The sequence below is a fragment of the Anastrepha obliqua genome, chromosome 2 (genome assembly GCF_027943255.1).
Source record: "Anastrepha obliqua isolate idAnaObli1 chromosome 2, idAnaObli1_1.0, whole genome shotgun sequence".
NCBI classification, from domain to species: Eukaryota; Metazoa; Arthropoda; class Insecta; order Diptera; family Tephritidae; genus Anastrepha; species Anastrepha obliqua.
The window spans coordinates 129,085,541-129,110,630 of record NC_072893.1 but is presented as its reverse complement, the minus strand read 5'-3'; the positions used below and the strand labels follow the sequence as shown (position 1 = coordinate 129,110,630).

At 33.3% G+C, this 25,090-nt stretch overlaps 1 protein-coding gene across 3 annotated transcripts in view; it reads left to right on the top strand.

Moving 5' to 3' along the window:
• The window catches only part of LOC129239040 (protein kinase 3), an 87,524-nt gene that overhangs the window by 52,309 nt on the left and 10,125 nt on the right, over positions 1 to 25,090 (top strand). For all 3 annotated transcript variants that reach the window (XM_054874312.1, XM_054874311.1, XM_054874313.1), the window contains 5 exons: positions 19,387 to 19,577; positions 20,633 to 20,716; positions 22,059 to 22,169; positions 22,378 to 22,615; positions 23,903 to 24,096. In XM_054874312.1, the coding sequence (XP_054730287.1) occupies positions 19,387 to 19,577; positions 20,633 to 20,716; positions 22,059 to 22,169; positions 22,378 to 22,615; positions 23,903 to 24,096 (818 nt within the window). The remainder of the gene's footprint in view (positions 1 to 19,386; positions 19,578 to 20,632; positions 20,717 to 22,058; positions 22,170 to 22,377; positions 22,616 to 23,902; positions 24,097 to 25,090) is intronic.

The following is a 25,090-nucleotide window of genomic DNA, read 5'->3' as shown; positions in this document are numbered from 1 at the left end:
CACAACAACAAATGTGCTTTGTTTATCAATTCGGGTTATTCGCTTTGGCAGCTGGAGCTGAAGCTGCAACGGCCCACCATATAAATGCACACACATACATACATACATACATACATACGTACGTGCATTCCTCCGTCAGTCAATTCGTCAGCCAGTTTGTCGTTAGTTGATAAGCGTCCAGAATCATCAGGGCTGTTTAGAATTCGCATTAAGTGCACGCTTTTATACATATAGGGTGTTTAAAAAGTTATGGTGTTTTTATTCTAATAAATCACTATACAAATTTAGAATGCAATATTTGATAAATGTTCACCTTGGCACGTCACTTCCGTGTCTTTTGACGAAATTTTCGATGACATTTTGGCATGATGCCAACTAACTCTGCTTAATTCGATCATAACGCGCTTTTCAGTAAGGAATGTGTATTTATGCTAATGGCATATACTTTTCCTTAAAACCCAAAGAAGGAAATTCAATAGCGTTGTTGTTGTTGTATCATCCAGCCGGATATAAATCCGCGTCATTCCGCTCACGTAGAGCCGACTGTCGTGGGAATTAAATTTATTGGCGTCACAGCACATGCTTTTGGTGACCACTTAATTTCTTCAAGACGCAACACTTTTTTTTTCAAACCATCTCCGAAAAAACTTGTAACTCTGTATGTTGTATCAGATTTTCCTGATTTCTATGCATTCTCGCAATTCCTTTCACTACTTCTTCGTGCGTCTCAAAGTCAAATAACAGCAAAAACTCTTTGACTGACACAAAAAAAGCACTCGGCTCTGCATTACCGAAGTAACCCGAATTCATAACAGACCAACAACTTTCTCCAGTCGCCTTCTCCTACTATTTATAAGCGAGCGCTATTATAACAACAGTTGATAAAAAAAATTCTGTATTCAAATTAGACAGTCGTGATAGAACATCCATTATATATATATACATATGTAATGAGACTGCATGTACTTATTTTAAACTTCATATTTTTCTATTGAGGGTTTTATATTTTTATTTTTACCCCCTTTTTTTGACTGTTTTTGTTTACTACGCCTTGGGGTTTTCCTCTCATCTAATGGGTTACCCAGTATTTTGCCTTTTTTTATGTGTTTTTGCTTCTCTCGCATATATGTATGTATAGATACATACATATATGTATATTTTACTTTTCCCATTGAGCGTTTTTTACATAAATGAAATTGAATTATCATTGTGCCATTGTTGTATTTGTCGAGCGCGGAAAATTGTGCTATCTTTATAATTTGCACCATAAAAGCGGTCATTGAGGTTATCGCGCCTAAAAGTCAACGGTTGTGTACGTTGACTGAACGGCAACAGGAAACAGTGAAAAAATGGGCTGGCAAGAAAAATTCTATGTAGAATAATATACGGTTTCCTCTTTCATTCTAAAAAATATGAAATAATATTAGCTCACTTGCATTTTCATATTTTCTTCGAGTACCTTATTGTTTTCTTGGGCTGGCCATTTGATTTGTTTTTTTATTAAACCGACATAAATTTAGTCCAAACTTTAAAAAAAAAATTAAGTCGGCGCCTGTGTCAAAAAAGTTGCTCGAAATACCGTTAAAAAGAGATAAATTGGCACATCTGCTCGGGTAGAGTTCCTGCGACTTAAAATATATTTTGTATTCAAGTAATACGTCTAATCTAAAATACCTCTAGGCTCTTCAATTTTAGCTATGAGACTATACTTTGGTTAGCGTATTCTTGATAGTAATTTCGCATATTTCGTTCCAAATCTGGTCAAGAAAAATACTCTCAAACAGCAGAGCAAGCTCGAATGTGCAAAAGTCTTCCAAACGGAGTTGCCATTCTGCCCCAAGAAACACATCTATTCAACGCTTTAAGGAGCCTAGTCATTCGTGATGTATTAAATAATGAATTTGGAAACTTTTTCCGAAATGTAATAAAGATACAGTCTCTTCTTTTTCTTTACATTCCTTCGCGTTTTTGTTCATCTTGAAATGTGTTATTTAAAATATATTTTTATTAAAAAATTTATTTAAAATTTATTTCTGTACGAATGAATGTATTTATGTGAGTATATGTGTGATTCGAGCTTATTTTTACCCCCCACTCGCTGCTCTCAGGCAAGTCTAATAAAGGCATATATGAATGCACTTATACAAGTATAAGTAATTTTTCTAATAATTTGCTAAGAAATGGGTGTGTCCCGCTGCTGGCGACTAGCCTTCTGCTTGATATTCCTTCTTTTTCAAGCTTTGTGCTGTCAATTTGTTTATTTTTTTCTTTCAATTTCTTACTTATTTGTATGCTTTAAGATTTGTTTGTCCAATTTAATTGTTATCGCCACTTTTTTCCTATTTTTTGGATTTTCGTTCTATTTTCATTACATATTTTTTGCACTTTTACTTTGTTTAGACAACTCATTTCAAAGCATCATATGATCGACGGCATTTTTATGCACGTTTTTGGCAGCATTTCAATTACTTAGGGGCACAACAAGTTTTTGTTAAGTATTAAATTTTAACAAAATAATTTTGGTAAAAATATTTTCGTATATTTGATACATTTACGCGCACTTGTGGTAGCTAAAAATATCTCCAATTGTTTTTGACAAATTTTTCAAGAATGTTCTACCAATACACCGCTGCTGACGCTTTTAGACTACTCCTGAGTGGGCGTTGTGCGATTAGAGATATTTCTTGCTTGCAAGAGACAACCGTATGAATGGACATACATACAAATACGCGTGTGTCGTAAAACGATGCGATGCGAAAGAGGGGATATTTTTTTTTAAGTGTGTGTATTGCGTGCATGTGTGTCTTAGAATTCGAATTGAAATGAATGTCGTAATTTCTCGCATTGCACCCTCGGCTTCTTAAGAAAGAAATATACAATAAAAAAAAGAAGAAGAAAACAACAATCAATCGTGCCAATAAGCTTTTTGTTTTAAAGCATATATTTCATTTTAAACACCTAAATGTAGGCTATCTAAAGCATTGCAATTGCGTGACAACGAACATGTAGCTAAAATTTTCGTTTCTTCCAAAGTATTTCGTATATTTTCCTAAATGCTTTTGCAAAGAAAACAAGTCTCGCGATACATCTAAAATATTTTCAGAGTATTATGAAGAAAAGACCAAAAATCGTCTGGCAATAATTATGTCGAGCCAGCAAGAAGCAAGCAATAACCAGTGGCGTATGTGTTTATATTTATTCAGCTGCAATGGGAAATTTTATTATTTCGCGAAAAGGCACAGCCAAAAAAGTTGCGGAATTAGCAATGTAGCTGTAATATGAAATTTTATTATTTCGCGAAAAAGGCAAAAACTAAAACTGAAATTAGCACTCTTCTCTTCTTGTGTTTCCTTTTTGCTTTGGTCATAACTTTGTCTGTTTCCACGAAATTTGTAACACAAAGCAGCTAAACGCATGGAAATTCGCATTACATAATAATTCTATAACTGTTTTTCAGCTAGAAATTGTGGGAATTACCAAAATTACAAATCAAACATTTAAAGGTTTATAATTCCGTTGATTTTGTAGATTTTTTGTCGTTAATATTTTATTTAAAAAATTGCAAATTCAATAGAAAACTTATACTATAAAATAAAATTGAAAATAATTTTTTTTTAAATGCGGGAAAAAATTTTAATTTTTTTTAGTTAAATTTTAATTTTAAATTTTTTTTTTTTATTTTAATTTTAAATTTTTTTTTTTTTTATTTTAATTTTTTTTTAATTGGGAAAAATTAGAAGAAAAACTGCAACATAAACAACTTTCGGTACATTTTCTTTGAATTTGTAGCAAAAGCATGCTTAAGGTTTTCATAGCCATCTTTCTTGCGAAAATGTGAAATATTTAAAAAAGAAATTCAAGTTCAGTTTGCACCTTGAAGCTGACAACTAAATTGTGCATTGCAAAATTTGTCAGCAGCCGAAGACATATCGCGCAAAACATATTTGCACCCTCTTTGCAAATACGCCACTGCTTGCATGAACACATTTAGTGCCAAAAAAAAGCAGGTGATACTCGTACACTACTGTCGCCACCACAATGCCCACACTGTAATATTTTTAATTTACACAATTTTTTTTAAATATTTCTTATTTTTTCATTCTGTTTAGCTAAAAAATCTAATTATGCCAAATATGTAAGACTGATTTCATCAGCTCATTGGTTTTAACAAATCTTTTCCACTCTACACTTGCAATACTGCTGCTCTTAACAGCATTAGCTCTCTCGCCCTTCACTTACCACTTGAATTTGTTCTTTCAGCTCAACACACTACTCTAGCATACATTTATGTGTGTTTGTATGTATGTACATTTGTGCAACCACAATTCTTTGGTTTCTTTTTAATTATTACCTATCCTCCGCCCCTAAGTGAGTGCACCAACTGTGCTTTTACCCCTACTTACATATATTTTTTCACTTCCCTCACATCTATGTACATGCATTTCTCCATTCGTGTTTTGTAAACATTTATCTCCTTAATATATGCACCATGCATGCCTGCTTGCAGGCTTGGGGCCTGAGGTCACCGCTCAATTTTACGCCGGAATAGTAAAATTTAACTCTTTATTACTTATACTTTTGGTATTTTCCTTTTTGCAATTTTCGTTCTATGCAAACTAATTAATTTTCTGGTTTTTTATGCGGAAATTTCGCAGAATTTTTCATAACGTTTGCGCTAACGGTAGTGAGCACACATAGATGTGTTGTTATTGGTGGTAGGTTGAAATAGAGGCAGAGGCCAAGTACTTACACTTACTCACAATTTTTTTCATATATTTTATATACCTACACATATACTACATATAGTACATGCATTCATGTTTACTGGCCATTTTCTAACCCATTGATGTCATCGGCTGACGTAAATTTGTTGCTCTGGTATTTCTTCCCCGCTTTTTTTGTGCCTCGTTATTTTTCTTAATTCCTTTTACTCTTATTTGTTGCAAACTCATTGGATTTTTTATGCTTTTTCCACATAATACAATACACCTGTCTTGTTTTTGTTGCTCCTTTGTTTACCCTTTGCAAAATTAAATAAACACAAATGCTTAGCAGAATTTGCGTTTTCTTTGGGGGGTTTTTTTGTTTGTTTTTGGCTATCTATTTATCTATTTCAATCTACTACTTATTTCATTCTATGCATGTAACTAAGTTTCTTGGTCGTCTACCTTCAATATTATAGATATATTTTTAGAAACTGCAAATTTTCTATTTGGTTTATTTTTATATCACTCACTTTGCTTTTTTTGTTTTTTGTATGCACCCTAGCTCATTTCCTTGGCAGTCCTCATCAATTGTATATTTACTTAAATATGTTTTCGTACCTTTTGTTGTTCTAATGATGCTCACGTTTTATTTTTATGCATTTGCTGCTCTCGTTACTACCGATCGCAAGATCGCGTGACAGGACATCAGTTGATGTTTTGATTCGACTTCTAATTTGTTGCTAATTGAAATATATGCAGAGTTCGTTTTTTAAAATAAATGCTGTAAACAATGCATTCAATGCCATCAAAAGTGTTCATGAAGGCCTGTTGAAACTAAGATTATACAGGGTGTTAAAAGAAGAATACAAAATATTTAACTTACCATAGATTCAAGATCGTTAATTGGCTATTTCCCTTCTATGAGTTGATACTATTCAATTCTTGTTTTTTGACACCCTGTATCCTAGAAATTCTATTGACATCTGTGTAGTTATTTGAATACCAATCTTAATAAGTAAATTTTATAAGTCTAGCACGTATTTCATACTTTTACTTTCTAGCTATACAAAATGCGTTATTTGCATCGAATAGCAAGCTATGAAAGAGTTTTATGAAAAATGCATTTTTTTTTATGTATACATTTTTCTTGCACTTCTAAAATTAGCTTCGTTTCTCTCTTATCCGATCACACCTCAGTTAGCCTAAGACTCTGCAACTTGCCTTTTACGCTTATTTTAGTTCTGTCCATTTTGTAATTATCTGCAAAAAAGTTTACACATAAAACAACAAAAAAACCATTACACGAAACACTATTTTGGTATTTTTAGAACGGTGTTTATAAAATCCACCAACTCAATATTGATAAGCAAACGTATATTTTCGTAAGAATACCACTGACATTGCGAGTGCATCACAATCTTCAGATTCAGATCTATCTTTAGACTTGTTAATAAGTAATACATGCGATTTTTTCTTTCGACAAACAATTATAAAGTTTCACGAATTAGACTGTCACGATCACATGTCATTAGCGCTCATTACCTAGCACGAGTACAGGCTACTTGTTTACTTGTACTTGCATGTGTGCATGTAGGTATATCACAAACTAACCAAAGGCTAAAGAGTGTGCGAGAGCGGCTCACTGTGTGAGGGTCAGCGATTGAGCGATTACAGTCAAACAAATGTGTTGAGTAAGTTAACACCTTTTGCGACGAAAGCAAATATAATGCAAATGTTTTTTTTTTTTTTTTTTAGTTTTGTTGTTTTATAAAATTGTAGAAATATTTCGTTAATTGACTGATAAAATAAAGTTAGTGAAAAAAGTGATGATAGGAAGAAAAATAAAGCTGGTGGCGGCTGCTACTTGCAATTTAAATTTATTAATCGTACACGACGAAAACGCCGAGTATTTTATTGTTTCATTGGCCGATCATTCATTCGTGGTGATCGTCAGTGGGCACAACAACTACTTGTATAATACAATGACAAAAGCATTGGTGGCTATTAAAGCATTGCGCGCAAAAGAGCCACACATAACAGGTGTTTTTTATTTTTATTTATATTTTGTTGTTTTGCTATCTCACTCATAAATATAATAGGCGCGTACATCCCTTAATAGGTGTTGTAAAGAAGTTCTCCTCCATTTTGTGAATACCGACTTCGTGTTGTTCTTCAAATTAAGGGGCACACGAGTGGTAGTTGTTGATGGTGGATGGGGAGTGAAGGGCGACCGCAATCATTGCTATCATTTGTTGCTCCATGTTCACAGTGGGCGGGCGTTGGAGTCTCTCAACTAATATGTGTTGCTCTTCGATACCCAGTACTTAATAATTTTAATACGCCTGCACATTTATGCATTTACATATATAGCACATTGTAAATATGCATCACTCATAGAAATCTTGTAAATATCGCGAGTACGTGCGCGCTCTATATCAGTTAATCGCCTAATTACCATTTACCCATGTGATCTTTACCACTTAAGCCACATAATATCACCCAACCGCCCACTAAATACCTAGCAGGAACAACAACAAATAGTTGAAAGATTACAGTACGATTTTATTTGTGGGCTGTCAAGTAATTAACGCTAATTGCCATTTCAAAATCCTTTTAAGACTCCTCACATTTAGAAGGTGCTGATTACGATCGGTGCTGGATTTCGATTTCCTGCTTTTATTTGTATGTTATTGTTATTATATTATTTATTTTGTTTTTATTTTTTTATTTAATTTTTTTTCTTGTTTTTTGTTGTTTTCTCATATTCTAATATTTGCTTAATTGTAGCTCGAAAAATGATAGGAAAATTTCCATATCAAAATTTTGACGCAAATCGACAAAATTTCTGACGTTATACGAGCAGGCATGAAAGGTAAACTGTAATCCAAATTTTTATGGTAATTTAATTTGTAAAAATGTGGTAACTACTTAAAAATTTGTTTATCAATATATTTGTTGAAGTGTCTACGTAATTGTGCTTATATGCGTTAGCGTATTTTTTATTAGTGAGATCGATTCCATTCTAATTGTCACACTTTACTTGTGGTTAACTCAATTTGCATACAGCCTATTTATTGCATATTTATTTTAATTGGTATTGCGTTGTGGAAAATAATATTTCGCTGAAAAAAAAATGTATATGTATTATATATTGTAGCTCTAACTTACACTAGGGCGTGAGCTTAAGGAGCTTAAGATTAGTGATTATTGAATCTACTTAGTATTTTAGAGGTTATGAAGCATTGGAAGTCGAGTTCCACAGGCGCCTTTCTCCTTTTAATTTTCATCATCAATCATTCGGAGGTCTTATGCAGTTCACTTTATGGTCAGTTTAGAAGCGCTAGCTTCTGTAGCAAGTTTCCTAAACCCTTTGGAATACGTACTTTACTGCACTGCTCTTTGTAGGATTCGCCAAATATGCCTCAGATCAACATATGTTTCATCCTTTAAGGGATATTGTTGGCCAAAGGCTTACGGCTTGTTGGCGTACATTGAGAATTACATAAAATAACATTGACTTCTAATTAAGTTATCTGCTGATGTTATAGGGTGGGCCATGTAAAATTTGCTTTTTGAATCGGTTATAAAAAAAAACTAATCAATAGTTTTTCAAACTTTTTTTTTTTATTTTGAAGATTGAACATTGTCATTTATGAATGAAAAATAATATCGTTCAAATGACTGCCACGACTGGCTTTACAGTAGGCCATTCGATCAACCCAATTTTTAAGCACATTTTCGATTGTTTGGGCTCCAATTTCATGAATGGCAACTTCGATTTCGTGTTTTAAATCATCAATCGGCTCCCCACAAAAAATAGTCCAACGGACTTAAATAACAGCTCCGAGGCGGTCAATTGATATCGGAATTTCGGTTTTCAAAAACGGTAGCCAAAAGTTCGAGTGTAACTTTGGCAGTGTGACAAGTTGCACCGTGCTGTTGAAACCAAATGTCGTCCATGTCATCCTCTTCAATTTTTGGAAACAAAAACTCGTTGAGCATGTCACGGTAACGCTCGCCATTTACTGTAACCGCGGAAGAAGAAGAATACTCACCACATTGGAAATAGGTTTTGAATATTTCCCAATTTTGTTCAAGCGTATAGCATCCCTTTTCGTAAATGTCAAACCTTTAAGTAAATTATGAACACATTTAACATGTCATTTGTGTTACCATTTTCAAAAAAATCGGTGGTTCAAAAAACAAACGCAATATGGCCCACCCTGTATTATACATGTGTTCACTGACCAACTCGAGTGTTCGTTCCTTATGCGATCAGTGATGCTCAAGGTTTATTTGGTTTGGTTATTAATTCGTGCCTTTATCTGTAATATATTTTAGTTATACTTTTCTCGCAAATTTATTTCTTTGGTATGGTGTTTCAATTATTTTCTTGTCAGCCAGCTGTCTGACGCCCATTAGATTGCACATTGAAGGCAACATTTGCGAGGCATTGACATTGGTGTGATTGTTGATGTCTTAATTAATACTAAAGGTTCTTGTGCACTATTTTTGTTGTTGTGTCATTTATTTTTATTTATTACGATTTAATTGCGCTACGGTGCTGCCTATATCGGCTAACCCACCTGAACTACGCGCTTCGTGCTTCACTAAACGTTTTTAATGAGTTTTGGTTTTCATATTTGTTTTGTTTTTGGGATGATATTTGCATTTTAGCGAAACGATTTGAATAAGTTTTCCGTTGACTTATGCAGCGGTGCATGAATTGATGTAAAATAAATTAAAATAATGAGTGCTCATTTATCACGTTAGCGATGAGCTTTTCTAATCGAAGGCGATTTTTGTACCCAAATAAAGATTTTACAAAACAAAAAAACATTTCTTTCTCCGTAGCAAATCCAATGCGTAAAATAACCACCAATATTTGGCATTTAAATTTTTCTTACTAAATTTATCGGGAATGCTTCGTATGCAAATTTGCCTTTTATATTTTAATACAAATACAATTAATAATATTTCTCAAAGATGAAAGCGTTTAGCTGCCTATAAAAGCATTCAGCAGCGCTGTGTTCGCTCTTTGCTCGTAAATTATTTTCGACAATTTTCTTAATTACGCGCCGCAATCAAAGCGCATTTTTCATACGACCCAACACAAACAGAAATTTGTCTACCTTTGATTTGCATTTTTTTATTTATTTATTTTTTTTTTTTTGGCTCATAGCTATTAGTGATCGTGATCAGTAGCGCGCGATAGTGGAAACGCTGCTGCAACGCGGTACCCGGGTTAGGGTAAGGGAGCAGGCAGGGGGGCATGGTTGTTCGTAATGGTTGCTTTTTAGTTGTTATGTTGCATGAATTTTTGCGGTGCCAATTGAAATGAACTCGGAATTGTAGGAAAAAATGAAGAAGTGCATTCGTCGTGTGGCATTCGTCGTCGATTGTTTGTCTGTCACAGCCGCCACTGCCGCTGTGATCGTTTGCTCTATCTTTGGTCTCCTCAGTTGCTTTATTGGCGGCAATCGAATATCGTTTTTTAATCGTTCACATAACTTTAATTTCTCGTCGTCGTTTTTTTCTCGCTACTCAAACGTCATTCCGCGCGCATTGAAAAGGAAAAAAAACACATAAAAAGTTGGTTGAGAGAAAACTAGAAAAAACTAAAAAATTCTACAAAGAATCAGCTGCCGTGCGAAAGCAATTATTGTGGCTCGCGGCGGGTCCCCCGTGATTTGCCATTGCAGCATTGCAGTAGTTTCCGCTGGTCGTCCAATGCAATTAACTCGAACGTGAAGTGGCTGCAACGGTCAATTTTTTCGCTTTTCTTTTATAAAGTACTCAGACGCGTCCCTGTGTTGGTATCTTTTTGGCCGCTCGAAGTGGCGATTAAACTAGGTCAAAACCAAATTGCTAAGTGAAGTACATACAGTGGGAAAAAGTTACGAAAAATAAAGAAAAATTGTGTCATTACACAAAAAGCATTTAAACAATGACAAAGTCATCAAGTTCCAAAGGAAACCTGCATAAGTGTTAAGGAAAACCGTAGGAAAACGCAACTCAACTTTTCACGCCCCCAAAGGCACACTTTGTGCTACATTATAAAATATATATATTTTTTTAATTCCCCTTTGTTAACGTAATCGTTTCGGCGATTACCTAAAGACTGCCTTCAAAGTGATCAAAACGGGGCGTCCGCGTAAAATCATAAAAATCGTGCGTAAGAAAAAGAAAAATGGCAGCGATGCCACTAGTGAAACGGACACCGAACGTCGCAATTCCACTACATCGCTTACAACAACGCACTCCTTCGATACAGACTACGATGACGTTGAGGGTGGCGTAGGTGATAAAACAAGCTCCGTCGGCTTGAAGCGCGTTTACTCCGCCGGCGCGCCTATAACAAAGCTTACAAACGCAACGGCGAACGCTTCAAGCGTTAACTTACAATCAAAGAAGCCGCCCATTGCAGCGGCGACGCTCAAAGCGAATTTGCTCAACAAACAAAAAGTTTGTGATAGTTCCGGCACAACAACCACAACTTCCGATACAACAACAACTTCTACAACGACTACTACCAGTGGCTCCTCCTCCAGCAGCGGTGGCGATCGCATGCCACCGCCGCTGCCATTGTCAAAAGCTAACAGTAGTGGGGTGAAAAGTGCGCGCATACTTACGCGCACCAATTCGAAACAATACGATCCAAGTAATATGTGAAAATCTCAAAAACAAAAAAAATAATAATAAATTAAAAATAAAATGAAGGTTAAGCGAGTGAGCAGCGCCAATAACTGGGAGTTCAGAGTGGCGTTTCTTTATTCGCAGTTCTTATCCGTACTTTTGTACTCGCGCACTCGTGCCCAAGGGTATTAAAATTTAGTTCACATAACGGTTGCTTGTAACAGCACTAAATGCTCGCTCAGAATGAGGAGAGTAGGCAATTTAGCCATATCTGTCTGTCCATACGCCCGTACGCACAATAACTTGAAAAAAAATTATATGAAATTTGCTATATAATGTAAATAAAAAAAATGATATCTGGGGCTAAATTGCAAAATTATAAATGAAGCAAAGCTACTCAAATTAGTTACAAATGTTAAGCTGTTGAAAAAAATACTCACTATTACAAACAAATGTAATTTATGACAGCTCTATTTTCGCGTTGCCCTGATATGTTCATTTATAGCAGTGACTTTGTCTATTCGCCACTTGCTAACGCGAAAAGAAGTGGCCTATTATTTGCCTAATTATTTTTGATCTAAAAATTAGCAGTCATCCAAAATTAAATTTTACTAAAATGTGTCTGATAAGGCCGACCTTGTATTTAATTTAATTTTAGCTCGGACAGACGATAAATACTTGCTAAGCCATATCTGCAAGTATTGTTCTTTTTCTGCATACTGTTATTTGCTTTTTCTGACACTTATTCTGCAGTTTTGAATGACTTGAAATCATCGACAATGTTTACTGTTTTAATCTACTCGTACTTCTGGAACTTATTTGCGCTAATAAACCATTTAGCTGTTTGCTAATTCACAAGTGCCGCTACCTTGCGTCATTTGTCAGTTTTTATGGCCATTAACAGAAGTTCTTATTTGCATTTGTCTGCTGTACCGAAGCTAGAAATTGTATATTCTCTGACGTTTGTAAATTACTGTTTAATTTTGGAGTTAGGGTTACTTATTTGCCATTACCGTTATATGTACTAACTAGCAGATATATTTTTTTTCTGGGATATATTTACAAACAATTTTATATTTACTTAATTTTTATAAGTAAAAGAAAGAAAAAAAAATGTGAGCTTTTGTTATTTATTTTATTTTTACTTTAGTTGTTTTTATTACATTTTATTACACAATGTTTTGCCCTTAACTAACTGTATGTGAGGTATTTGCTTAGGAGTTGCTGCAGCGCAGCAAAATGCGCCCGCAACGCCCCTGACATACAACTTCCATATACTGGTTTCAATTTCTGTTGTTCTGTTTTTTTTATAAAGCTCTTTAATTGAATATGATTAATTACACTTAATTGACTGACGGCAAAGTAAATGAACTGCTAAAAACGAGTTTGTGAATATTTTTTTTATTGATTAACGTCCTGCATTAACTAGTTTGTTTCAAATTGTATGGAGCTACAGAAGTAAGGAATATTTTAAATGCAATAAATGCAGTAAATTTAATTATTAATGCACTAAAGTTCAAGTGCAACATTTGCAATAATTGTACGTTCGGCAAGTAAATTTAAATTAGCAGAAGTGTGAACACCTTGTAATCAATGCGCACCACGTAAGCCCATCGCAATTGCTAGTTATCGATTTTCGATACTACCGCTACTTCACTTAAGTCAAATGCCATCAGGTTTTATTTCCTTGTATTGAACTCGTTGACCGATTGCTTGTTTCTCGTCAAGGCTGCTTACGATCTATGCATTTTTCTGTATGAAAGATAATATTGTTGCGTAACCATGGCAAAACGATGGACAAAGTTTTTTCAAATAGCGGTCGCCACTCGTCAGGCAATGGCAAATCTCCGAGTGTATTTCTGTCGTGAAAGAGTTCCCCGTAAAAAATCATCTGCCGTTTGAAGTCTGCTTAAAACTGCAGGCCGCTCCATTTGTGGAACAACATCAAGACGCACACAACAAATATGAGGAACTCGGCCAAACACACAAAAAGCGTGTAAACTCCAATTTATATATTTATATATATAAATACATAACCATGGCAAGTTTAGTCAGAGCTGCTGCTCTTATTTGCAGTTTGTCACTTTGCTTTTCATGTCAGAATTGCGCCATTGAGCTGCTACTAAATTTTCTATTTATAATTTTTCAAATTTCTTGTCTACTAAGACGAGTTGGAACCTAGCACCTTTATGCCGTGGACAAGAAAAATGAACTACACCCACCATTGCTTGTGTTAAATGGATTGAATTTGCTGCTCAAAAGTGATATTCGCCAACACCTTAGCACCTTAGATATGGTCTTCATATATATAACCTTTGTTAATGTTTTTTAATCCATTTATTAGCATTTCTTTGAGTTTCATTTCTACTAAGCTATTTTCATTACTTTTCCCATGCGTTCTTTTGCTCGCGCTCTCTTCGGCACCCAACTCTTCATTACCTTGACAGGTGCACAGAAAAAAGTGACAGCTACAACCTTCGCTTTCAACGAGAAGCATGTTGTGTCTTTGCCAAATTTAATTAAAATAAACATGTTTGAATCTAAAAAAGAAAAAGCTAAAGCAACAACAAAGTCGTCTTTTATGCCCGAGTATGTGACTACTTCATAGAAGTGCCCTTTCTGCGCAGTATTAAGAGTTTTTTTTGTAACTGCCATTGTGCGCGCTCTTTTTGTTTTATAACTGTGCTCATGTTTGCTTAAATTTTCTTGCAGTTGAGGTGCTCGTATTAAATTTTCATTGACATTAACCCCGCGCGCTTAATTTTTCGCTCATAGTTATGTATTTACATTGAAAGTTTGAATGTCAAAGCTAAAGGCAGTATGCAGCGAATAAACAGAAACAAAAAACAAAAAATAGAAAATAGAAAACAGCTATCAACACCTGTCACAGCTGCGTTGAAGCATAAAAGAAAAAAACTACGTCAAATTAAAAATAAATCAATAAAAAATAGCTTTCTTCATCGTCGTAAAAGAGGAAGCGTCGCAAAATAACCCTTCCTACTTGCCATTATTTTTATTTTTTATTGTGACTTGATTGGCACACAGCTGTCATTGGGTTCAGAGGCAAACGCCCACTCACATACTAGTAATTTTGTTTTTATTTTGTCTAATGACAACTGTCAAGTGCTCACAGTCGCGCGTAACGTCAACCTTAATCAAAAAAACAAAACGCGCATAGCTGCGCTTTATTGACATTGGCGCGCGACGTCTTTGCACCTACTTTTTTCTCAGCCGCTCAAAGTTATATTTCTTCATTGTTTCAAAATAAGTGCACTGCTTTGCTTCTTGTTGGACGTTATCAGCGTGACTTATCGGTGAAGAAAGTATAAATTCATTGTTAGCACTTCAAAAGACGGTGACAGCGAGAAAACAGCACGCACACACACATACATACATGTGTGTATGTAATTCATAAAGCCTATATGGCAAAGGCTCGTATAAAGTCGGAGCAAGTCAGTAGCGTCGATTTTCGCTACTTCATAGCATGCAACTCTACATTGAAAGTGTAAACAAATGATAATTCATACAATTAGTGTTTATTTGGCACATAACGGCGTCCATTTATCAGGCATATTAATCTCCGGAGATTTACTATAATATATACGCATGCACGCACACCTACTGTCACACTAATACTGCAATAATAATCATAAAGGCCCAAAAATATACCATAAAGTGACAATCTTAAGAATTCCTGGCGATAAGCGTTTGATTACATTTATAAACAACTGTAAAAACATCACCCGACAATCTCAAGTACACCTTTATTATTTTATTTTATTTTTTTTAGGGCTATCGTAGAGAATTTACTGCGTCAGCTTTTCAGGCTGGCTAGCTCGCTAGCAGGCAATCGACAAAGGAAAGACTTTTTTCTCTATTTTTTGGCATTTTTTTTTCCTTTGGCTATTATTAAATCTGTTTATGACTTTGTTTTTAGCAACGTTCCATTTTCTACTTGGCAACCAAATTAGTTCAGGGAAAATAAAAAATATACGTAATTATGTCTGATAAGCGGCGTAAACGCCCATAATTTTTGCGCTGCTCGCTTGTAAAACCATGAATAAATATTGGAGAAAAAAAAAAGAAATTATTGAAAAATCATTTATTGTACAATTAAGCGATATGCACCAATGAACAACTCTTTATTCCCCTCCCGCAATTTTGCTCTTTTCTCTTCTCTATCTATGTACTCAACGCATCATCTGCTCTGCTCTACTTTGCGCTTGCCTTAATGTGGCTTAAGGTATGCGACAGCTAATTGGTAAATTGAATGGCCTATGGCCTGAGCACAGTGTAGCGAATTCTATTCCAAAAGAAATCGACCCGTCGAAAGAGAAATTGGAAGGTGCCTGGGAGACGATAGGTAATTGAATTTAAAACGAGTGTATTAGAATAGAAAGTGTGAATGTGAATGTGAATGTGGAAAAGTGGAAGTATGCAAGTGTTAATTCTACAGATTTTGACGTTTGATAAATGAGTAAAAAATGGAAGGGAAATGGATGAACTAATTTCAATTCAACTGAAATTTGATTACTTTTAAAATGGCATAAGCGCCAGTAACAACATTTTCAGATATGCATTATTTAAATCACCTTTTTGTTGGTAGCTTTTTTGGGGAAAAGCAGACTATAGCGTGATGGAATTTTCGTACATTTTGTGGTTTATTAAGGTGTGGTTTCATGTTGCTCAATTATAATGTAGGCATGTAACATAGAAATCTAACAAAGATTAAGGGGATTTATAATAATATGCAAAATCAAGCGGCCGAGTTATTTTAATAAAAAGAAAAATGAATAAAAAAATAATGAAAAAAAATTAATAAAGAAATAATAAAAAATTTTGATAGAAAAGGAATAATAAAAATGATATGATAATAAAAATAATAATAAAAAAGGGAATAAAAAGAAAAGGGAGCGTGTCATTATTCTGTATTACAAAATTCTGGATGACAAAATTCTGTATATTGCAAAAAAATTCTGCGTTTTTAAAATTCTGCTTTTTAAAATTCTGCTTTCTAAAATTCTGCTTTCTAAAATTCTGCTTTTTCAAAATTCTGCATGTTTAATGCGAAAAATTCTGCTTTATTTAAATTTTGTGATTTTGAGGTACATGTTTAAGCGATAACAATATTTTAGTTTAGCCAATTACAATATTTTTTGAAATTCTTTTTAAATATGTAGTGTGACTTAATTCATTTCTTTTCTTAATAATTCTTCGCAGCTGTTCGTTTTTTTAGAAGAGTTCTACGCAAAAATACGGTGGATTGCGTAGCCGGAGTTGGACTGATGAGGGTTATTTTTTTGAAGCACGGCCGAAGGTCGCCCACGCGAAAAGGAATTCTACGCAAAAATACTGTGGATTGCGTAGCCGGAGTTGGACTGGTGAGGGTTATTTTTTTGAAGCGCGGCCGAAGGTCGCCCACGCGAAAAGGAGTTCTACGCAAAAATACGGTGGATTGCGTAGCCGGAGTTGGACTGATGAGGGTTATTTTTTTGAAGCGCGGCCGAAGGTCGCCCACGCGAAAAGAAGTTCTACGCAAAAATACTGTGGATTCTATCGAAACTGAAGAAAAAAATATTATTATTATTATTATTATTTTTTATTTAATATCTCGAATAATAATAAAAAATAATAATAATAATAAATTAAATAATTACATTACCTCTTTAACATTGCTAACATTATATTTTAATACAGAATTTTGTAATACAGAATTTTGAAAGCAGAATTTTAGAAAGCAGAATTTTAAAAAAGCAGAATTTTAAAAAAGCAGAATTTTAAAAAGCAGAATTTTGTTTTTAGAATTTTGTACATACAGAATTTCGACACCAACCCAAAGAAAATAATAAAAAAAAAAATTATAAAAAAAAATTTTAACAATAAAATAAATAAACAAAAAAATAATTATAAACACAAAAATAAAAAAATTTATGAAAACATTTATATAAAAAGTATATAATAAAAATAATATATAATATATATTATAAAAAAAATGTATTTTATTTTAAAAAATTTAATATCAACTAATTGTCAACATAAGACGCGCCCAGATGTTGGTTTAAAATAAAAGATGTAGATATTTGATCTATTTCAGGTTTCACTATTTTTATTCAAAATATGGCTCCTAATATTTATATGTAAAAATATGACGACTTTTAAAAGTCCACATGGCCACGTCATATAATATATGTAATATACTTTTAAGGGGGGGGGTAACGTTTTTAAATTTTTTTTTTTGCATTTTTTTTTATTTGATTTTTTAAATGAAGAACCTTTCAAGAATATTCTGCGAAAATTTTAGATGAATCGGAGCAAAACTTACAAAGATACAGCCATGTAAGTGTTGCTACCTACCTGGCTCAACCGCGTTTAGCGTTAGCGTTAAATCGTTTTTCCCACAACTTACGTTTTCAAAGTCGGTGCCCCTCATAACTTTGAAACTACTGCACTGATCCTTTTGAAATTTTGAACACTTTTTCTGTAGATGTTTTACAAGGTAACGCCGAAGAGTTTTTTTCGAATTTGTTGATACTTTTGGTTTTTACGGTAACTAATTCACCGATTTTTTACGCGAAAATCGTGTTTTTGACTTTAACGTGTTCCCAAAAATCGAAAAATTTTTAATTTCAATAAACGCTCTCGGCATTACCCGGAGAAAACGATTATCTAACGAAATAACTTTGGTTTTTTGATTTCAGATGATTTAAGGGGTTAGGTGGGTTACAGAGGTTCAAAAAAAGGGTATTTTTACTATTTTTTTTTAAATATATACAATCATATATTTTATTTAAACAATTCAGCATATCAAAGATACATATTTAAACAGTATTTTGTGAAATTTTTATTTAAAAATTCCGAAGACTCAGCCGTTGGTACCTCATCTCCCTTAACGTCTCACAAAAAAATGCTCTTGCCGTGGACAGCATAACTCATTATTGGTTCATTTAAAATCAAAAAACCAAAAATATTTCGTTAGTACATGGACAAATCTCGTTACTGGACGAAGGAAAAAAAAAATAAAATTTAATTTGAATTTTTGACAGACTTTGAACAAAAAAACACATTTTTTGGTCAAATTTTCGTCATGTGTTGGCTCGAAAAAATTAGTTGTAATAAAAATAAAAAAAAATCCTTCGTTCAATAACTTGATAATGTTATTCCAAAGATGTGTGCAAAATTTGAACAAAATCGCTTCATAACTTTTCGAGAAATCGTGTCCACCGACTTAAAAAATCGAGTTTTGAGATAAACGCGTATACCTGCGAAACGCTGCACTGACATGGCCTGATGGGCGGAACTTCTGAAGGGTCTATCTCGTAGAACTTTACTCGGATCAATTTGAAATTGTAGGAGAATATTTTAAACATATTATACTATTTAATAAGACAAAAAAAAAATCGATGAAATTTTCAAACCCACCTAACCCCTTAACACCGAGTTATGAGGGGCACCGCAAAACTACTTTTTTTTTTTAGATGCGTCCGAATAATTTCTGCCATTGCCGTATTTTTAAATATTTTTGCATGAAAATTTCACAAAATATACTTCAAATGCTATAGTTTTATGTAGTAAAAGATTTGACGAATAAATTTTAATTGTGACATCATAAAAATGTGCCTTTTTTTCCATGAATTAACGTTACCCCCCCCTTAAGTTTAAGACAAAGCCTTCGCTTAATTACCAACCAAATTTTAAACGGTTTACAAGCCGTTTTCGTGCAATCTCACTAAACCACATTGTCACCGAGTTGCTGAATTTTTTGTGTTACTTTAGGCGCCAAATTAATAATCCATTTTTGTTTTTGAATAACTTTTTTTTACTAAAAAAACAAAAATGATTTAAAAAAAAGACAAAAATTATGAATTTTCCGTTAGGGTGATTAATTTTGCGCCACCTTCCAGAAACTTTTGCCTTACCTTAACATATACATAAGTAACTTGCATTATTTAAAATTCTCGCAAATTTCATTCGTTCATATTCCATATTCCATTTTGTAACTTAATTTTTTTAACAAAATGTTTATCTTCTTTTTTCAACCACTCAGGCAGAGATGGCTCCAAGATTACAACAGTCGTTGCCACACCTGGTCAAGGTACGGATCGCGTGCAAGAAGTTTCCTACACAGATACCAAGGTGATCGGCAATGGCAGTTTCGGTGTGGTGTTTCAAGCGAAATTGTGCGATACCGGTGAGCTGGTAGCTATCAAAAAAGTTTTACAAGACAGGCGATTTAAGGTGAGTATTTATTAAAAAAAAAAGTTAAAAGTGCGTATCTTAAGCGTATTAAAAAAAACGAGCAAAAAATTTAAATCGAAATAATTGACAAGAAAGCGAGCAAATAGATTTGAAAGAAAGACATTTTCATCGAAGAACATTTTCATGGATAAACAAATGGCGGTAAAAATAATTTCACCACTACAAATTCGCAAAAACAACAACTAGTAAAATTTGTATATTTTTCTTATTTTTTTATAAAAATATGGTAGAACAGTAACCTTTGTACAAAAAAAAAGACAAAAAATTGAAAATTTTTACAAAAATTTTAAACTTTGTACAAAATATAAAACTAGATAATTTTACAAAAATTTCAAATTTTGTACAAAAAAACTCATAAAAATTTCATGTACAAAATATAAAAAAAATCAAAAAAATTTCAAATGTACAAAATATTAAAAAATATTTTTTTTTTTTTCATAAAATTTCAAATGCATAAAATATTAAAAAAAAATTTGGTTTCATAAAAATTTCAAATTTCATATTTTAGAAAAAATCTAGGTGTTCCACCAAGAGTTGCTTTCTATTTGTCGTATGCGCCTTGAGTTTCTCTTACAAATATAGTTTTATAACGCATTATTGAAAATGGCTTAGTTTCTAACCTCGAGCGGCAGTTGGTTTTTTAAACACCAATTTAAAAGAGCTTAGGGATGATGAAAATTCAAGTAATAATAAAGCTGAAGGATAATGTAGTATCGTAGTTTTTAATGAATTATGTTAGTAACTTTAACGAATTCAATACATGAAAATACAAGATGAATTATAACAAAAAAAAAAAAAAAAAAAAACAAGGAATGTTAGTGTCAATGTCTTCATTAAAGCCAGTTTCTATAAGTTTACCGCGATGATTGATATAATAATTGTAAGGTTGCTTTATACTTAAAATGTTGAAGATTTACTTTGTTCAAGAATATTTTTGTTTGTTAATAAATATAAATAATAAAAAAATATTGCACAGATAATAAATATTAAAATTTTTTTTGTCTAACAAGTTTTTAATTTCTTTCTTTCTACAGAATCGTGAATTGCAAATTATGCGCAAACTGGAGCATTGTAACATTGTAAAACTTTTGTATTTTTTCTATTCGAGTGGTGAAAAGGTGAGTTCGTTTGAGAAAGTATTAATTGTAAAAAAATTAGCTAATAAATAAACGCACCCACGCGCGCTACTAACAACAACACATTAATGAGAGACATAACATCTACACGCTCAATAACCTATGCCCAGCAACTCCACGACACTCTCTTGAGTGTGAATTCAACGAAGACAAATAGGCACAAATTTCAATTGCAACTCTTCAAATCATGTGCTCATTATTTGGCATGAAAAGTACAAGCAGAGAACCAAAAATGTTCAGTCAACTCATAACTGCAATTTCATCACATTTCAGTGACTTCACTCCCTTTCTGCGTTCCTTTTTTTCCAAAGTTTCATACAACATTCCAAAAAAAAAAGAAAACAAAAACCTATGTCTATCGATTTTTTATGTTTTTAATCTAATATATGAATTCTTTTTTATATTTATAATTATATGTGCTACTCAACTGCGCTTAAAAACGCAAAAATATGCATTTTCGAAAATGAAATTCGCAAAAACTAAAACAAAACAAAAAAACAAAAAATTCTGTAATGCACGCGCAAATTCTTGCAAATTTTTGTCAACTTTCCAATACAACTTTAAAAAATGCATACTAAAATATAAATGCAGTTAGCTGAATTCCCGATCGATATTGGCATCTTCGCCAGTGTCCTTAAACCGCAGGTAGCTAGAAAGTGTTACATGCAACACACTAATGTAAAATATCAAATATTTTAGAAACTCATCTCATCGATAAGAAAATTTCAAATTAATAAATAGGCAGCATGACTGCCAACAACAATAACTGCAAACAAAAATTAAATATTACTCATGTCATCAAGACATTTAATTTGTTAGTGCTAACAGTAATTTTTTAAATCTAAACAAATCGCTAATCTACAACAAATGCTCGTTGCAGTAAAAAATGTACAAAAAATGCAAAAACAATTGTATTGTATATAAAAATACACTGCTTTCTTTTTTTTCTTCTACGCTCGCCACACTTGAAATTTACTGCTCGGGCCACTATCCAATTATGCAAACAAAAAAACAATAAAAAATTTTAACAACTTCGCAGTGTAAATATTAGTACAATTTAGTGCTATTTGTGTTACCTAATACTCGGCATAGAAGTAATAAGCAAACAGCAAAAGAACACAATTACATAAATGTTTTATCCCCGCATTTCGTTTTTTTTCCTCCCCACCAATTTCGAATTGTTTTCATTTTATCAATCGTTTGCCATTCGAAAATCGCTAAATGTGCACTAATTTTGTGACCATTTCGCTTTTTAATTATTAACAGTTTATTTTAATATGTGTGTTTGCTCTCTTTACTCTCTCTTTCTTCTCCAATATTACAGCGTGATGAGGTGTTTTTGAATTTAGTACTCGAATATATACCAGAAACCGTATACAAAGTGGCACGTCAATATGCCAAAACTAAGCAAACGATACCAATTAATTTTATACGGGTAAGTGAAAATTTGTTTCCCAATTGATATTGAAATTTTTGGACATTTCATTCATTCAAATGAGTTACAAATACTATAGGAATGTTCAATGAAACATTTAATACCTTAAAAGCTTGTTTTCTTCTTTAAAGAGCATGGCTAAATGTTAGCCCATATTTTTTTTTATCTAATCGCCGTAATCTCTTTTTTTTCTCTTGCCCATCACCAGCTCTATATGTATCAACTGTTCAGAAGTTTGGCCTACATCCACTCCTTGGGTATCTGTCATCGTGATATCAAACCACAAAATCTGCTCTTGGATCCAGAAACGGCTGTGCTGAAATTATGCGATTTCGGCAGCGCCAAACAGTTATTGCATGGCGAACCGAATGTATCATATATTTGCTCGCGATATTATCGTGCACCGGAGTTAATATTTGGCGCCATCAATTACACTACAAAAATTGGTAAGAGGAAGAACAAATTTGCTAAAAAACAATATCAAACAAAAACACCGATGCGCCATTCTTTAAGATCCGACAATCCATAAAAAATTTTGCATAAAAAAATTCCAAATTACCTTGGAATAGTGTAGTACTTGAAGCTCAATATCAATATCAAATGTGTTTGATTTAAAAAACAAAAAACTTATTAAAAAAATTAAGGGGGCAGGTACCTGTAAACGGCCATATTTTCCCTGATTTTCATTAAAATTATTTAAAATGAAGAAGCCAGTATATTTTTTTCAAAATTGGCATACAGTTTATTTAAATATTAAAATAATAAAAAAAAAATTGTATTTTAATCATTTAAAATGGCGGATGTGCATTCTTCCAGGAATGTCGCAGCGGGGCTTCTCAATCGGCTACTTTAATTTACATTCTAAATTTTTTTTTAACATATTCTTAAAGGATTATATTACCATTTTATGAAAAAAAAAATTTTTTTTCAAACTTTTACAGGAAAACAGAAAAATAAACAGAGATTTATTCAAAAATTGAACTCAGAAATATATTAACAAAAAGAAAGAAAAACTTAACTAATGAATATAGGTACAAGGTAGCGCAAAATTAATTAACCAATTTTGTTTCTTAATACCTTTTTTACTAAATAAAAAAAGCTTTTGAGTGATCGAAATCTTTATTTTGACCTTTACGCGCTCTATTACTTGTCTGTGTACTGCAGCTGTCTAGTTCACAGTGCCAAATATGATTGACCTACGACGCCATTTACAAAAATTATAAATCTTCCGATAGGGTGATTTTTTTTATGTCACCTTGAATAAATTTTTATATATATATATATAATTGGCGCGTACACCCTTTTTGGGTGTTTGGCCGAGCTCCTCCTCCTATTTGTGGTGTGCTTCTTGATGTTGTTCCACAAATGGAGGGACCTACAGTTTCAAGCCGACTCCGAACGGCAAATATTTTTATGAGGAGCTTTTTCATGGCAGAAATACACTCGGAAGTTTGCCATTGTCTGCCGAGGGGCGACCGCTATTAGAAAAATGTTTTTCTTCATTTTGGTGTTTCATCGAGATTCGAACGGACGTTCTCTCAGTGAATTGCGAATGGTAGTCACGCACCAACCCATTCGACTACGGCGGCCGAATAAATTTATAATCGTGATAAATAAAGGCGTGCACATATTTTTTTATATAAAAATATAAATCATAAATCATGTAATTAAAAGTTTTTTTAAATGTTTGCCTTTTTTCTTACATTTTTTCTCTATCCCTCTCTCTCTTTCAGATGTGTGGAGCGCCGGCTGTGTATTAGCTGAATTACTGCTCGGTCAACCAATATTCCCCGGTGATTCTGGTGTCGATCAACTCGTTGAGGTTATCAAAGTTCTAGGCACACCGACACGGGAGCAAATACGCGAAATGAATCCAAATTACACGGAATTTAAATTTCCACAAATTAAGAGTCATCCATGGCAGAAAGTAAGTATTATGATGAATTCGCTAGATGAAGGTTAAATACTTGTAAAGAGTCGTGCATTAAAGAGGCAATTGAATGTAGATAACTCGATAATTTGAGAGTTGAAATTTGAGAAATAGCTGCCCTGCATTAGGATATGACTTCGTTCTGATTTGATTAATGCTGTTGTTGTATCAGCAAAGTCGCATTCACTGAAGTATCAGTGCTTAGGCAGGTCATTGCATTATCGCAACATGTGAACGTAATTTGTGCTATCGAGCTGTCGAGTTATCAAGCTTCGACTGTTTCTGCTTAAATTTAATCGATTTCATTTTAGTGTAGCCAAAGTTTATGTTTATGTTTTAATTAAATTTATTGGATTGCTCGTTAGTCGCGCTACTCGTAGGCTAACGCTGTCACTTTATTTGCCTTACGCCATCCACCACCAACCAGCCATTTTTATTTATTTATTTCTCTCTTTAGTTTGCACATCACATCACATTCCATTACATTTTCTATATTTGCAGAATAGTTGAAAATTTGTTACTTGCCATTGTTTTTCTTTGCTGCCTTCAAATTTTCTCTTTCTTTTACATCTATTTGTACTTGTACTTGTATTTGTATTTGTGTTTAACTGAAGTGTGAACTATTTGCAGTCACTACTTGAACGTAGCCAATTTTCAAGCGCCCTAAACCAGAAGCAACGTTGGAGAGTAAGCAAAAACCGAACACACCGACATACCTACAATAAAAAAAATTTTATAGTTAACACGCAAGCAAATATAAACAAAAGATTAAAATTTGAACCAAGCACAGAAACCAAAGAACAAGAAATTTTACCATAAGTCACACAAGTTAATAATTGCAACAACAACAAAAATGTGAAAAGTGTGCACACAACAAAAGCAAATTGGTTTATTTACAACCTCCTCTAACTGTCGGTATCGATTTAAATATTTACCTTAACTAAACTCTTCACACACTTGAATTGAATTGATTTGACTGAATTGGCTGCTT